Here is a 17,448-nt window from a genome sequence, read left to right on the forward strand (position 1 = left end):
TTTTACTTAGCAAACAACAATTTTTCCTGTCATTTAAGTATCTTATTTAGGGTTATTTCTTTAGAAAGAATTTAAAAAAATAAACTAATTTGTGCCGCAACTAAGAAATATTTCTAAGTCTTTAAACTTCTTAATTTAACAGACAAATAATAATTACTGAATTTCATGTAATTGTAAAGACTTTTCATACTTTTCGATGATAATAACGTTGCCAAAGACTTTATCTTAAAATTTAAATTGATTGTACGCATATGTAGTTATATGACTGGCCTCCCAATCCCAGTCTGGGCCACATCAATTCTGCCCCTTTTGGGCTGTTAACCTTCTTTTTCTTTTTCTTTTTCATTTTTGGGCATGAAACGACAAATACTATTGTTGACAATTGACAACGCATTAAAGCAGAAACCAAGTCCACAAGGGGAACAGGCCACCACCAAGCCCATAAGGCTTTGCCTCCCAACAAATTGCAACATTACGTGGTTCTTCAAAAAAAAAATCCAAACGGGTGTGGTCCTATCCCCATCGGTCCCTCGTAGGTCTAGTTGGACCTCTCCCATAGTTAGATTAGGATAAAATAGAAGTAGGGATGACGATTGACCAAAAAAAAAAAGTCCACAAGGGGAACAATTGAAAACCATCAATTGAATGGTCTAAAATGAAATGAGTAAAACCCAATGACCACCCCCGGTGCTGCTGCATGACTTGATCACAGCTAGAATTGCAAACAAATCGAGGATCGCGAGCGACTCGAATATGAATTCGATCAATATCGAGGTCGAGCTAATCAAGTCGAACTCGAGTTCAAAAATACTAAACTCACCGCTCGCGAACTCGATTATATATATATATTTTTTTATTTTAATAGTAAAATTACATATATATCTCTAATATTTTATTATTTGTTAAAGAAAAATTATTATTTTATTCATTTTTAAAAATAAAATAATTATTTTTTATTTTTTAAAAATAAAAATAATTATTTTTTAAATTTTTTAAACTCAAGGTTGAGCTTGACATTTTGAGCTCTTCGAGTTCAAGTTCAAATTTGGGTTTCATAAAATTAACTTGAGACTCGGCTCGATTAGACCAAAACTCGAGTCGGCTAGGTTCGTTTGCACCCCTAATCATAGCTATAAGAGGTCCATTGATTACAGTCAATAAGCTAACATTAATTATTCTGTTCTTACCGGAGGTTATTTGAAATATTATTTAGAATAAGTATTATAATACTTATTTGCAATGTGATGTATATAAAATAAAACACGATTAAAAAGATAAAAAGTGTGACGAAAAATGCGTTTGTGATGTAAATAAATAATTTTTTAGCAAATAATTCCTATCTGAACACATAAAATTTATTTTATTTTTTTACTACAACAAGCTAACATAATTTAAAACTTAACAAGTAGTAAAAGTGACACAATATCAATATGATAAATTGCCAGCACTATACAACTCACTCGAGTAAGCATTTAGTGCAATAGTGTCCCTAGCTGTCCAACTTCAACCCCTTTTTTCCCTCATTCCATATACTTCACGCACAACTTACCCTACCTCCACTCCTGCCCCCCCGGAGCCAAAAATGATCATTCTTCCTCTTCTTTTAGCTCTCGGAACTCAGCTCCGGAGGACCACCAACACTCTATCACCCTCTTTTCGTGACAGAAATAAAGATCAATCTTTTTATTTGACAGAGACCATACATCCAGCGAAAGCTAAATGCAAATGAATAGATAAGCTCAAAACCTCTTGGCTCGGGGCGCAATCAAATCGTCGGACATTGTTTCCACTTTAGTTTTCATTTCTCAGCACCAGTTTGTAACAATTTTGCTTTTTGGGGAAACTCAAAAAGGTATGTAAGTAGGGATGCTGCAGAAGGAAATGAACTCCCGCGGCATTTTCCAGCCGCATGAAAAAAGAAAAGCTTCAGAGCCGACTAAACTCTCCCAGCTTTGACACCTTTCCGTTATCAATCCATCTGGCAATTGAGTTTAATATGATGGTTCAAATACTGATTCATGTAAACTAATCCACTAATATATCGCCGACCTATCATTCGATAGTAAGAACCCGTTTGAATTGCTATTTTCTGAATTTTTGGGAAAAATGGCAATTCAAACAAGTGCTAACTTAGCGCATCCCTTGAAAATAAACTGGGTGCTTAGAAAGAAGCGATGGCCTAATGAATATCCCCAGGGCCGCCCCCAGTTAGCAAACAATTGCCGAAGTAGGACTACACAACTTCAAAATACCTTTAAGACGTAACCTCAAGCCTTGGCTTGTCTACTCTAGAGGGTCAAAGCAAAATTTGTTAAGTAACAAAATACTTTGTAAACAAAAGAAGTATTTCTGCTAGCAATTTCATCAAGTATTTAGTAATCTAGAGCAGTCGAGACGCTTAAAAGTTTTCAGGCCGAAGGCGGGTAAGATCACCAGTCAGGCTAAGCATGAAAGATGAGAGGTTATTATTTATTATCAATAAAAAATATGCCAAAAACAATGAAAATTTCTTGGTTCCTTTAATGATTGGGAGCTATATTCAGGAATGGTACATGGAGCACCAAACGAATCTAGTATTCGAGAGGCGGATGAGAATATCATTTCAGATATAATTGATCTGCAGCATTCCGGTAGAGAAAGCTCAACTCTGAAAATAATAATGTCATATTTGAAGGAAAACGTATCTTTCAATTTGGTTGTGACCCAAAAGAAAAAAGTATCTTTCATTTTGGGAATGACCTTACAAGAAAACTAACCAAAAAAAAAAAAAAAGAAAAAGAAATGAGGTTGACAAACCGAATGTATATCTTTGAGCATTAAACTGGAATTCAACATATATAAAGAACAAGAAATTTGGATTCCACGCCAGCAAACCACTGCAATATAGATTGAATGCGACCAAGGAAATCAAAGAACAAAAAATAATCACCCTAAGAGCACACATATATGACTGAATAAAATCCCATGGATGACAGACACCAATATACACTTGCAACCAATAGGAGGCGAAGACAATATTAAGGGACAAAACCGATATCTTTGAAGTACTCATGCTCAAGTGCATTCCTAGCTGTGATTCTCTTGCTGGGATCCAGGCACAGCATTTTCTGAAGCATAAAGAAATCAGCATTAGGAAATCATCATTGCATCAATATCTTTTACCAGAACCAACAATGACAGTTTTCTAAATGCCTACCTAGATTCATAAGCTGGAAGGGCAGTAGAAGATCAAGGAATAATAAACAGATATCAGAGATAGGAAATGCTGAAAGAATACAGCATACACATATTGGCAACAGACCTAAACCCTCAGAGCGAGAGAGAGAGAGAGAGAGAATTGAAGGACATAATCATTCTAAAGCAAAACCTTCAGCATCACGTTAAGCATGAGCCCCATAAACATAATAAGAGCATACAGTGTTGTGTTAGCAATACCGTTTCATGCCAGGGACAAAATCACAGCAAAAGAACAACGTTTAGCACACAATTAGTTTGTGATCAAACCTCTAGCGCACAACTAGCTTGTGATAAAAGTACCATACAAATGAGAATTAGTGACTCCAGGTTGAAAGTTTTTATAGCCCTGACAAGTGTGTGTTTGCCAGAGTTCAGGACACACAGGACTCTGATGCATCTTTACTTTTGGAGGAGTATTTTGTCCAGTAATAGAACCAGTCTCAGAAAATGGACTTACACGCAGGAGATCAAGACCAGCAGCATCAAGATTGGGAACCACAGTTGCCAGATCCTTTAAGATAGAGGCACCAATTAAGTCTCCCAAAAGTGGAGTCTGTGTGTGTCTGTTTGTTTGTGGTTGTCTCTGTGTGCGTGTGTGTGTGAGAGAGAGAGAGAGATAGAGAAGGTATGGAGTGGCTTGGAAAAAACAAAAACACATAGATGAAGCGATATTGATTTGTAATCACCTGTGAAGGCCACCTTGGAAATGCAGACTTGAAATCAGGCAGAGAGGTTACTCCAGGCCAAGTATCCTCATTTGGAGTGCCCATAACTCTGGATGGACAATCAATAATAAGCACAAAAAAAGTCAGTAATGTGCCAGAATTTCTTCATCTAAACATAAACTGTAACCCTGAGGCCCCAGGAAACATAGCAATCAAGCTCTTCTGTCGCAAAACAATCCATAAAAAATTCTTGAAACTTTACAAGGGCATATTTTTCCAACTTATCCAAGCAGGCAACTGAAACAATCCATTGAATAACAAGCAGTGAAGATGAGAAGGGAAACCTTGATGGAGAAGATTTAACACCTGAAAATTTTGAAGAGTTCATCTATCTCAGAATCCCCAGGGAACAAAGGCCGCTGGTTCACCATCTCAGCAAATATGCAGCCAACTGACCACATGTCAACAGGAGTAGAATAGTGGCGTGATCCAAGTAGTATTTCTGGTGCCCTGTACCACAGCGTAACAACCTGGGAAGAATAAAACTAATTAAGGCCCAATAAGGGAAAATTTGCTGGTTAGAATCGTCGGTTTAACAGACATTTGGGAAGATAAAGAACCTATTATAACTTATGACTTAATTCATTAGCAGTATTGTCACAACTTCACAACTTAAAGCCCAAAAACAAAAGTTTCACAAGTTGTGTATAAAAGAATACAAGGACTGAAATCAAAACTATGCAAAAACCAGTATTAATTGTGATGGATAGTAGTGAACTGCTAACAATTTTCGGATAGTCAAAGCAACTCTTAAAAAAACATCAAACTTGTTAGTGCTATAAAAGCTTCATGATTTTAAACTCTCTCTTGATACCTACATGAAAGTCATTTCAACTTTGTTGCAAAATTACCATGACTCTGAATTATAATATCTTAAAGAACCCTCAACTTCTTCATGATTACTCACCTCATGAGTAAATGTCCTGACAGGAATACCAAAGGCACGGGCCAATCCAAAATCTGCAAGCTTCAGTGCATTAGTACGGCGATCTATGAGCAAGTTTTGTGGTTTCAAGTCTCTATGAAGAACTCTGTGAGAATGGCAATATGCGATACCACGAAGGATTTGATACAGAAACATCTGCAAAAGTAGAACATATAATGGTAAGATGGTGATGAACATTCCACAGAAGTCCACGTTCACTAATCTGAATTATGCAATTTGAGGCAATATTAGTAGGAACTTGATTGAATTTATGTCCCTCTTGAAGACACTACTTTCTCTGCACAATTATTCCATGCAAGTATGGAACAAAATACAAATAGGATACTGCCTTTGATACAAAAGACCAGTCACATGGAGAAGCATGTGCCCCAACCTGGCAATTTAGCACATCTGAGAGAAAAAACAAAAAGCCCAACCTTATAGAGTACAGATAAGCTTTAAGTTACAAAACAAATCTAGGGAAGGATTTTGGAATCAGACTGCAGAGAGGGAAACATTCACTTGCTTAAACAGTGGTAAGCCAAAAGCCAGAACTTACACATTCAACGGTATTCTTCTCATATTTCCTCTCCCAGAAAGAAAAAATCGATTATCATGGATAATATTCACCAAGTGCAAAGACGGAAGATCTCACTCACTTTTACAAGGCGTGGGTCCTTAGAGAATTCTGGACAGGAATCCATGTGCTTCTTCAGATCCAAGTCCAGATACTCAAATACAAGATATAAGCGCTTCTCGCTGTGCACCACATCCTGCAACCTGTCAGCCAATATTGTAAAGGATCTGCTGAAAAAAGGCTGTGACCGTATTGTGGAAACGAGTTTCAACATGTACAGTATTAAAAAGGTTCAGTAATGGCCTTGAATAGGCATTCCCATCATGCAGTTCTATGTTTGTGTGTGATTGATGGTTGAGAACACCCCCCCCCCCCGCGCAGGGAGCTCATGCACACAGAAAAACATATGACGTAAAAAAATGCATTCTTCTTCCCATTTGAGGCAGCAACAATGAAAAATTACAGAACAGAATTGAAAAATAAGACAAACATCAGATAGCATTAGTTTTGGTGTGTGAATAATGGACACTTCAAAGGAACTTCTGCAGTAAAATTTCAGTTCCTACACTATCATAAAACTTCAGCAAACTGAACAAGTAGAGACTATTTGGTTATACTAACAACATGAACAAGTAAAATCAGAATCTATATTTCATTCCAACCTTGAATCAGCAGATTTGTCCACATTATTCACAAGAGGATCATAATACAAGTACAATGATCCATGTCCATGTCTGAGCTATAATTTTATGAATATGCAACTTTAAGAACGAAATTCAATCTGCTAACCTCCATCATATGCTAAGCATTCTCAAAACAAAGCTATGATATATATGATAGTTATATGTGTACTGAGTCAGCAGACTACCTGACAATGTTTCCATGCTGCATCTCTTTCAAGAGAGAAATTTCTCTAATAGCAGTGCTCGGCACACCTTCATCTTCCTGCTCCAGACGAATCTTCTTCAAAGCAATAGTTTCATTAGTCGACTTGTCACGTGCCTTGTACACCACTCCATACGTTCCTTCCCCTATCTTCTCAACCTTCTCGTACTGCAATTTTTCCCCAAAACTATCACATTCCAACACTAACACGAATCACAAATGAAAAACTGAACAAAACTAATCAAGTAGTTCTTTACCTGGTCCATCTAGTCCACCGCAATCTGACTCACTGACGAAAGAAAGCATTGAAAATTTAGCAATATTCGTATCAGCAACCCACATCATGGTATTAAATGCAGGTGCGTTGTACAATATTTTACAACAGAATCTACTACAAAATTCTTCACAGATTTTGCAGAAAACCAGGCAGACACAAAATCAGAATTTTTCCAATTATCTTCCATAACAAAAGCAGATACTGAAAGCTAAGGAAGGAAGAAAAAGAAATAGGAAATTAAATAATTAAAGAGATAAAGTAAAAATATATATCAAAAAAATAAAGAATTAACAAACTCGTAAGCCTTTTTAATCTTTTACCGAACAAAAACCAAAAACTTCCAAAGCCTTTATCTGATTGTAAATAAACAAAAATTAACAGAAACAGAAAATCAACATACATTTTGTCCGATAATCAACGATCTAATTTCTCTTGAACTAGAAATGCGGATTACTAAAAATCAACGCATCAACTCGGTTCAACTAACAAATTAACTCCAATTACTTTAAAAAAAAAAAACACACACACACACATATAATTTCCATTTCAACATATCACTTCAGCATTTCTCAGAAAGTTAATAAAACTAAATTCCACAAAAAAATATAAAAACAGTAAGAAAATAAGCGGAAATTACAAGCAAAAAAAAACTATATCTAGACTGAATTAACGTTACTCTTCTTCAGTAGGAGAATTTTGCTCGATTAAAATGCAAGTGCTGAAAAGTGTAAAATGACAAAAATCAAACGAAAGAAGCGCGTGGAAACGTACCCGAGAGATCGAAGAAGAATAGGTACCCTGCAAGGAAGAAAAAGGAAAATGAGAAGAGTGGGCACCGGGCACTAAAAGCAGGGTTTTATACTACTTTTTTTTACTTGCGCTGCTTTCCTACTACTGCCTCTTTTTAGTGGTTAAAAAGAGAGGTTTTCTTTTTCTTTTTTTTTTAATCTTTTATCTTTTGGGTTTGTTTAATCCTAATTTTGAGAGTGGGAAAATGGGGGTCTATTTTAACATGGGTCGAGGATTGACCTGACCCCGGTCGACGGTTAACTGAAAACTCGGAAAAAGGATTGTGAGGTAAAAGGAAATTCTTGAAAAGGAAACTATATAGATTCTCCTCATTTCCATGTCTCACCTTCTTCTCCTTCTTTTTTTCTTTTTTTTTTTCTTGAGAAGAATCCATTTCTTTACTTGGAAAAAAAAAACTATCAGAGTTATCAATTTATACAAGAAACTTTAGAGCGCTTAGATTGCATAATACTTGTTTGTTTAGTGAAACAACGTTTGTGAATTTCAAGTTTTTATGTAATATACGTCGAAACGTGTTCGCGAACTCTGAATTTTTACCTAAACTGCGTTGGAGCAAACTACAAAAGGGGAAGTTCATAGGTCCATATTTGTGAACTTTAAAAGTACTTATTACAAGGTGGAAGTACTTAACAAAGGCTATTTATAAATTTTAAGTTATTGAAAATGGAGTAGTGTCTTCTAACTTGGCTGAGGAAAAATATGTTGAACCGCTCTTGTCAAGTGACTCTTACTTGAAGTTAAACAAGTAGTACTATTTTCTTTTCTGATAAAGTAGATTGTACTAATAGTTGAATCACTCAATGGTACATTTGCTAGTCAACAATAATATTTAGTAGGATGTTTTCATAAAAGGCAAGTGATGATGACCACAATAAATGGTGATAAAACAAATGCCGTTAAATGCGAATCACGATTGAAGTCGTCATAAACACATTATTATTAATTTTGATATCTTTAGAAGCAATAATTCAGACTTTTATATGCAAGGATTCTAAATGCGCATTAACTGCTGCAATGACTCTGTTCATGGTCCGAATTTAGTTGGTTAAAAGAGTTGGCATGGTGGACTCTTTGCTCCAGATTCTTCAATGGTTGGAATTCAAGTATTGGATTTTCCTCCTTTTGCTACAACGTAGGATGAATGGAATTAATTGATATCCATCCACATTAGCCTAGTTGGACTGTACTAGTTTGTTACTGGCTATTAAATCTAATCCAAACATTTAAAGTATTCATAATTTTTATCAAAGTGATTACTAAATAAATATTAATTGATAAGACGGTTTACTTGTAATTTATAGGTCTTGGAATCGTCAAAGGATAAATGAAGTCAAAAAAAAAAGAAGGGTGCCCAAGAGGGGGATGGGTTGGAGACCTCAAAATCACAAGATGTGAAATTCAAGTATAGGCTACCTCTTCTTTTATTTTATTTTTTCCAAACGATAGGAAAGTATATGCTACCTCAAAACATGAAAAATTCTTCTATAATCTAGGAGTTTGGGGTACTTGGTAAGCAGGTTGCTAATGCTTACATGAGATTGCAAGCTCGACTACTTTATGTGGCCCCTTAAAAATTTTTGGACCAAACCTTTACTTCCAAGTAAGAGTTAGGTTCCGTTTGATAAAATTGAATTTGAATTCTAAAGTCTAAATTCTGAAATCTGAATACTGAAATAATTAATTTGCTAAATTTTAAGCACTGAAAAGAAATATATGAATGTCTGAATTTTAATACTAAACCTATTTACACTGTTTGATAAATATTTATAACTGAATGCTTAATAAGTTTAATTTGACAATTTTGCCCTTATATGTTTTCATTCAAAAAAGAAATAGAATCTATGATTTAATTAGTTTAAAATTGTTAGGTATGAAAATGACAATATTTATTTTTAAATTCAAATTAATATAAAAGATGAAATATATTATATGAGTAGTATGGGAAAAATGTAAAAATCATTAAAAATTGAGAAAAGAGAAACAGAAAACTGTTAGATAGAGAATATAAGGTTGCTTAATTAGATAAAAATTTTGAATATAATTAACAAACAATGGTAGATTTGATAGATAAGATAAAGTAATTGAAGTAATTCTATTAATTCTTATCAAAATTAAACATTCAGTTAGGATTATTGTGCTGAAAAAAACACACACAAGTTCAGTACTGCTTAACAAGTTCAGCAGATGGATTTTCATTTATCAAATACTCAAAACATCTGAATGTCTGAAAAGATTCAGTTTCAGTACTTTTTTATGTTATCAAACAGACCCTTAGACTCTGCAGGCACTCCTCGGGTTGAATCTAGATTAGTCTCATTGAAGGTTAGGATATCATATGTTCAAAGAAAAAATATTCTTCTATAAGTGACTAAACTTTCGCTTTTGGCCTATTTGGACTAATAGAAATGAGGCACGTAAGCTAGTAATGCTTAACAGAATCTCTCGTCGTGGCGATGATGATTGATGGATAAGGATACGTTTGGATCCCCGTAGAATTAGAATTGGAGTTCCAATTCTAATTCTTGTGTTTGCATGCTACTTTTCCATAGAATTAGCATTGAATTCTAATTCTAAGAGGTTCCAATTCCATGAGTTGAATTCTTTATTAGACCAAAAGTATTTTAATTCCAATTCCACATCTAAACCCTAAAATACGGGTCTACACGCAGATCCAATGTGGGTAAAAAATAAAATCGGGTCAAGTTTATTTGCGTTCATCTCTGTTTAATTCACCGCTTTTTCTCAGCACAATTGCTCTTCCCTCCGCCACCGCTTCCACCTCAACCCTAACATTTTGCCTCTCCCACCACCATCTCCCCCATTGCCCTTCGCTCCTCTGGCCATCCCTCTACCCTTCTTCACTCCTGCCACCTCTTCAATTGCCTAGCACGATTATATCCCCTATTGTCACAACCTGTAGTTTACCCAAATTTTTAGCCTCATCCTGCCCAAGGAAAAAAAAGAAGAACAAATTTACAACTTCCAATGCTGTTTGGGAATTACACAAATTTTTATCGTCATCCAACCAAAAAAGGAAAAAAGATTATTTGCAAATATCTATCTTTCTCTTATCCCAAAAAAATGCAAGATGTATCCTCCTAAACATAATAAGGGAAATTGTTCAAAATGTCACTCACATTTTATTAAATAAAATTTTTCATCTTTTGAATTGTTAATATCCCTTATACATTCAAGTTAGCAAATGTTGGTTTTATCTTCAGTTTTTAACCACTTTTTAACCTAAATTAACTAGGTGACCACATGTCAAATCCCATTTTTTTTTTGTTGCAAAAATGAATATGGATTGGGTTAGATTTCACATTTTTAGAAATAAAAAAATATGTGGTTCAGGTTGGATCATACTTTTTTAAGGTTAAAAATGAATACGAATTTGGTCATTATTTAAACTACGAATGGGATCTAACCTTTTGATCTCCCAAAAAATGATCATATGTGAGTCATGTAATGGATTTAAGGTAAAAAGTGCTTAAGTAATTTTTTTCAAAAGCTTTTCAAAAAATGTAATCGAACAACCTCTTAATGGCATAAAAAAATTATTGACATAAAATAATGAAGCAAATAAGATTTTTCAATTTTTTTTTAGCAGAGATGCAGCTCCTGACCCTTTTGTAATACTTAAATGCCCATAAAAATAAATAAATAATTTGAAAAGTTAGTTTTAAAAACACTTACATGTGAATAATTTTTTATTTTAATAATAGTGAAGAGTTGAAGAAAAGTAATAAAAAAATATTCGACTTATAAATTTGTTATATGAAATGAAAATGTACACTAAATTAATGATTGGAGGTTTAACACCGTTTCTATTTGCAAATGACACATGCTGATCGACATAGAAGGCCAATGGTCGAGATGCCTAATATGAGGAAAATGCAAATCGAAATCAAATACGATACCCTAAACTTGATTAATTTATTTACAATTCCATTGAAAGAACTTTAATTTGAGGATGAAATCTAGTCTACGTAACAATTAGTACAGTTCGAGGCATTTGTTACTAACACAATAGAACTAATTGGATTAGAGTCACTGAAGCAAGTGAAAGATAAGTGTTAAAAGCAAAACTTACTAAAGTTGTTGCCAGTACTAAATTCATTTTAGCAAGACCACTCGCCGTAACTTACTTATGGTTAGAGCTGTTAAGTCAATCGAGTAGCTCGAAAGTTCGTTAGAACTCGACTCGTTAATTTTGGTTGACGAGTCGAGCTCGAGCTCGAAACATGCGTTTAGTTAACGAGCCGAGCTACTCGGCTCGTTTGATACTCGAGTAACTCGTTAGAACTCGTTAATGAAGGGCATATTTGTTATTTTAGAAATTAAAATTATAAAAATTAAAAATTATAGATTTTTATTAAGGTTAATTTACACGAGCTCGAGCTTGAGCTCGTGAAGCTCGACTCGTTTGTGATAAACGAGTCGAGCTCGAGCTTGAACTCGAGCCACATGTACATTTAACGAGCCGAGTTCGAACACATTTTAAAGCTCGTTTTCCTAACGAGCTTGAGTTGAGCTCGGCTCGATTAACAGCTCTACTTATGGTCAGTTAATGTATGAGTTTTACATGAAAATAAAATCTAGAAAAGAGCCTTTAAATTTCACAATAAAATCTTAGTCCAGTATATTATGTGACATAAAATTCTTGAATTTTTTTATGCAAATAACTAATTCAAAATTTGTTATGTCCTTCCACGTTATAAATAACGTCCTTTTTCTACTCCAAAACGTATAATTACCATTAGGTATACAAAGTATTTCGCAATTGGAATTTTAATTAAACATATAAGGTTTTATTATTGTATTCTGGATTAATTATTAGCTTTTGGCATGTGAATTTTGCATATGTGGACTATTAATTAGAATAAGAAAGATGGGGCTTCCATATTATGCTTTTCTTTTTTTTTTTCGGATAGGTAAGGTGCTAATGCAGTTTAATTGTCTACTTAGTGAAAGACGATCCATTGGCTCCAAAACTCAGGATAAGAAAGAAGTTTCGCTATGAAGGGTAAATTTCAATTAGAAAACTTTCTTCTTCATAATAAATAGAAAACTTTTCAAAAATGTTAACTAACCAACTTTAATCACGCAGTGATGAGCTTTTACTTGTTTTAAGAAGTCTTTAATTTTCTCAAGTAAAACTCAAAAATGGTTATTTTCTTGTTGGACTTAATTGAGGAATTAATTTGAAATTTTGAAATAAAATTAGAGGAGTCGAGACAAAAGGCAAATTTCTATTGCAATTGGGGGTCGATTAGAAATTTGAGTTACCAGTTATAAAGGTGGGATCCAATATTTATGTTGGGCAACCAAATTGTTAAGAAAAGAAACTAAACACCTCCTTTTCTGAATCTTACTCGAACCAAAGTATCATCATTACAAAGTTTCTTGTCTTGAGAACCTGTTGATGTATCATATAGTTATTGTTGACTCAATTTTTTTTGCATTCTCAATGTGCCAAAGTTTCGTACGAAAAAAAACATGATTAGTCGCAAACGGTAAAACGGACGGAAAACCTGTGATTTATACCAAAAAATTTACGTATCTTCGTGCTATTGGCTAAAAGGAACTTTTCACTGGCGGTCAGGAAACTTGCGTGGCTGAGTAAAGACCGATCCCTCTATGCATATTTACATACTAGTAACAGTGCCCGAATAATTAGATGAGAGATTTGCATTGTCGGGTTAACGGCTACTTTGTAGCCCAAGAATTGCAAGGTTCTAAATTTAAAGGTGAAGGTTTATATTATTGGACAAACGGATGTAGCGTAGCCCAAGAAGCCCATTTCCAAAGTCCAACCCTTTTATTGACTTTTACTAAAACTCCGGTCTTCCACCGCCATCAAGCATCTCTTAGGTCTCAGCCTCTCCGTTGTTTCTTTTTCCACGAACCACTCCCCTCGAACCCCCTCCCCCTGCCCAAGATTTCTCCATAGCAAGCTGCCTTGATGTTAACCTCAACGGTGCGTCGAAAAGAAAATCCTTTTCTTCTTTCATTAGCATAATATTAGTATTGATGTTCTTGATGCATTTGATTTTTCATTTCTGAATTTTATGGTCTTTTTTCTTATTAATTTCCATTTCATCTCTCCTGACACAAACACAAATTTTTTTTTAGAATTTTCTTCATAAATTTAATTCCAGGTGAGGAAATCTACTCTTAGATTAATGGGTCGTGCTTATTATTTCCGTTTTGTTTCGGGTTTGCATTAAATTGACATTAAGTAGGGAGAATTTGTGGTTTCTGGCTTCTTCTCGGCCGGGGGTATTAATACATATGCAAAAAGATGCACAAATTTTTGTTCGAGAATCTGAAAATTTTGGTGCGGAGTGCAAAGTCCAAGTTTTGATTTTTTTTTTGTCATTTATATTTTTTTTTGGGTATAGTATGGTAGTTATTCTACAGAGTCTTTTAATTTACAGAATTTTTGCTTGTATTTTCATTGGGTATGAAAAGGAATAAGCGCACCTGAGTCATAGTTATTTTTTCCAAATCCCCATTTAAGGAAATGTGACATTTCTGAACTTGACTTACTAAAATGAAAGATTTAGATTTTTCTCTCGTGGCACTGGGTTGTTATTGGGTGGCGGGTAGAATTCGTTGACTTTGTAAAATATGAAAGTTTGAATCTTTGATTTAGTCTGGGTTGTTATTCAGAGGTAGTAGCAGTACATATAGACTCTACCATGTTGAAATGCAATTTGGGTTGCAAAATTCGTTTGTGTTTATCCTCTCTTAGGACCGCATAGCTAGTGTAGCAACTTGTTCATGTGTAGTTGTTAGCTGGTGCATTACTATTGGAGTATTTGTGCTTTTGAATCTATGCGATGAGAAAAAGGGCATATCAAGGACATAGGTGATCACTGGTGAACTTGAAAGACGTGTGCAACGAGCATATACTAGGACTGAGATAAGGTCATGGATTTTTTTTTTTTGGGAGGGCTGAAGATTGAAGAAGTTACTTCCACAAGAAAATGAGTGAGGGTATTGCTGACAGCTCGAATCAGCCATGACTCGTCAGTCTTTTTTTTTTTTTCAACCGAAGACTCTAACCCTCAGAAGGGGAAAGGGGAAGGGGGAGGGCTTGAGAGTGGAAATAGCAAGCTTACGGTTCATGACCTTGTACATTTGGTTTATTTGATTCTATCTGTTCTAAGTCTGTCTTAGAAAATATTTTTCTTGATGCTGAAATTACTGAGATTGCAGACTACTTCATTAAGAATAAAATATTCGGGGAATGTATAACAAAGAAAGTACTAGAAAATGAACATTTAAGAGTTTACAGGTGATTATAATTGAAAGTCTGAAACTTTCAGATGGTGGACTGAAAGAATAGTGAAAAGTAGGTTTTGAATGATGCCAAACGTGAATCTTTTTATTAAAACCCTATATGCAGTGGTGGTCCTTTTAAGGACTCTGACCAACTGTTTGGTAGAGTTTCAACTGCAAAATCAAAATGGTTTACTCTGAGTTCAATTATACATAGCATTTGATTTGTTCGAGAACTTGATATTCAGTTATATCGCGATCTTTCAGGACAGTTGTCTAAGTGGATTTAAGTAGCTATAATTATTCTATATCCAAATAAATGTTTGGGATTCTGCAAGTACCACAATCACTAAGTTATTGGGATACTTCCTATTCTTACATGCAGGGGACGTGGGTTGATCTCTAAACCAATTGTGGAGGACTTAATTGTGTCAAGTTAGGTGCTCTACTTTTTCTACTAGTCAAATCTTGCTTTAGTACTCTCCTTCCTGCATTTCTGCCTCTTGGTTTATTAGAGACATGGGAAGTCCAGAGCACTCCCGAGAACCTTGCCCTGATCGTATACTTGATGATGTTGGTGGAGCATTTGGTATGGGTGCTGTTGGAGGTTCTGCTTACCACTTCTTGAAAGGAATCTATAATTCTCCAAAAGGTGAGCGCCTAATTGGGGGTACTCAAGCAATACGTATGAATGCACCTCGTGTTGGGGGTAGTTTTGCTGTCTGGGGTGGACTATTTTCCACATTCGATTGCACAATGGTTTATCTTCGCCAGAAAGAGGATCCATGGAACTCAATTTTTGCTGGTGCAGCAACTGGTGGCCTTCTTCAGATGCGTCAAGGGTTTGGTGCTGCTTCAAGATCTGCAATGTTTGGTGGGGTATTGCTTGCTTTAATTGAGGGAGCTGGAATTATGGTAAATAAACTCATGAATGCTCAACAGATGCAACAGATGGAAATGCAAGTACCGCACATGGCAGGTGCACCTGGATATCCAATGGGTCAACTGCCTGGTCAAGCACCTGTAAATGTTGAGGGCCTAAGAACTGGATCTTCTGCGTCCTCTTCATCTGCCTCATCCTCCGGATCATCGTGGTTTGGGGGATTTTTTGGTGGTGGAAAGGAGGAGGAGGCAGGATCGAGCAGTGGAAGCAAAACTCAGGTCCTGGAGAGTTTTGATGCTCCAAGCCCACCAACATTTGAGTTCAAATAAGGTTGGTAAGTGGCATTTTATTCAATCAAGTTGAATCTGTCTCGCTTTTAGTATCCATAATCATGTATTAAATGATAGAAATTAAGTGAGTTTTACCTCTAAATTTAGTGAATCATGTCCTTGTATTAATGACGCAATTTCAATGATTTTGGTGTTTGATTTGTAGAAAATGCTAGATCTCAATGGGGTTAATGGCTTCTATTTTTTGGTTAGCACATTGCTAATACTAGCTATCAGTAAATGATAAAGTGCTTTATACATATTTTTTGGTGTAAAGTTTGAGAACTCCTAGGTTTGAGAAATGCCTAAGAAAGCCATAAAGAAAGCCAAGGCACTTTGTGGTACACAAAGAAAGCCAGGTATCAAAAGTGAGCTATTTGTGTGCCCCTTCTCTCTCCATGGTCCCAAAAAGGAAGTAAAAGAAAACCACGTAACAAAGAGAGGGATAAAGTGACCTATATACTATTTGAGCAATGATAATATACATGGTGTGGTTCATTTAATACATGATTACCATCTAATAAAATGTGCATCATTACATGGGCATTGTTAATTCCTTCCTCAATACCATCTAATGGATTTCTCTCTTCTCTTCCAGCAACAAATGTTGATGGTTATGATATCATAATTGGATTAAGCATTAGTTGAATGCCCAGAATTTATGGAAGTCTTGGATGGTGTGGTTTCCATACATGATTTTTACTTTGACTGCATGAGCTTGATATTTTTAGAAAATAACCCACAACCTCTGTTCTTTCTCTGTTTGTGACACTGACTTGCGCGGGAATCCTCTGTATCTGAGCACTTGATTCTTACGCTGTTCTCTCTCTGGAACACAAACATTGTTTGAACTGTCTATGCATACGTCTCATAAGAATGCTACCTGGACTGTAGTACTTTGCTAAAAGGTAGAGGCCAGTTTGAGATATTTGCCTTGTCCATAGTCTTTTCTTTGATGAGTGAATGTCATGATCAAAATCTGTTCCTAATTTTGTGGGTAAGCTTCTCCTTATCAATAGTTTTCATGCTGGTTCCGGGTAATATAACTTTTGGTTGGACTAATTTTGGATTCCCAAGTGTTTGAGTTCTTCGTGGGTTGCTTGTGTAGGCTTTTGGCAAAGAAAAGGTGTCAGTTGATCCATGCGCCTTTGAAGTTTACAGGATGGGAAGACAGATTCTAATAACTACTGTTGTTGATTTACGTGTGCGGATTTTCGATTAGAAGTAGCTAAAATGCAGTACAGGTTGCCGTTTAATTTTGGTGAATGGAAGCTTTGTGTATTTTTGATGACTGTATTAATATAATGATAACCTATGAAGTTTTGAAATTGTCCAAATAATCCCAAAGCATGCTGTCTACCATCCAAGAATTGGAATGTTGTCATTATCTCTCTTCCCGAATGATAACAAATGTTCATGAAACTCTAAGCCGTTGTCTTTCAAAACTTGGATAAAGTCACTCGCCATCTTAATTTTTCTTGTTCCCCGTTTTTCCCATACAATTACCAGGAGCTCA

At 35.3% G+C, this 17,448-nt stretch overlaps 2 protein-coding genes across 4 annotated transcripts; one reads left to right on the plus strand and one right to left on the minus strand.

The window, feature by feature from the left end:
• Positions 1-2,787: 2,787 nt before the first annotated feature.
• LOC113704215 (cell division control protein 2 homolog A) lies at positions 2,788-7,525 on the minus strand. 2 transcript variants are annotated; one of them, XM_027225956.2, is made up of 9 exons: positions 7,398-7,525; positions 6,607-6,638; positions 6,333-6,517; positions 5,547-5,667; positions 4,870-5,043; positions 4,269-4,432; positions 3,924-4,011; positions 3,695-3,748; positions 2,788-3,107 (listed from the first exon to the last, which is right to left on the minus strand). In XM_027225956.2, the coding sequence occupies exons 2-9, from the start codon at positions 6,613-6,615 to the stop codon at positions 3,018-3,020; spliced, it is 885 nt and encodes a 294-aa protein (XP_027081757.2). In that variant the 5' UTR covers positions 6,616-6,638; positions 7,398-7,525; the 3' UTR covers positions 2,788-3,017. The 2 variants fall into 2 exon arrangements, with proteins under 2 accessions (XP_027081757.2, XP_027081758.2); XM_027225957.2 differs by lacking the exon at positions 3,695-3,748.
• A 5,754-nt stretch (positions 7,526-13,279) lies between these two features.
• On the plus strand, positions 13,280-17,260 carry LOC113703911 (mitochondrial import inner membrane translocase subunit TIM17-2). Of its 2 annotated transcripts, none has more exons than XM_027225428.2 (3): positions 13,280-13,413; positions 15,106-15,937; positions 17,041-17,260. In XM_027225428.2, the coding sequence occupies exon 2, from the start codon at positions 15,240-15,242 to the stop codon at positions 15,930-15,932; it is 693 nt and encodes a 230-aa protein (XP_027081229.1). In that variant the 5' UTR covers positions 13,280-13,413; positions 15,106-15,239; the 3' UTR covers positions 15,933-15,937; positions 17,041-17,260. The 2 variants fall into 2 exon arrangements, with proteins under 2 accessions (XP_027081229.1, XP_027081230.1); XM_027225429.2 differs by having other exon boundaries at positions 15,106-15,933.
• The last annotated feature ends 188 nt before the right edge of the window (positions 17,261-17,448 follow it).

The sequence above is a fragment of the Coffea arabica genome, chromosome 8e (assembly GCF_036785885.1).
Source record: "Coffea arabica cultivar ET-39 chromosome 8e, Coffea Arabica ET-39 HiFi, whole genome shotgun sequence".
Taxonomy (NCBI): Eukaryota; Viridiplantae; Streptophyta; class Magnoliopsida; order Gentianales; family Rubiaceae; genus Coffea; species Coffea arabica.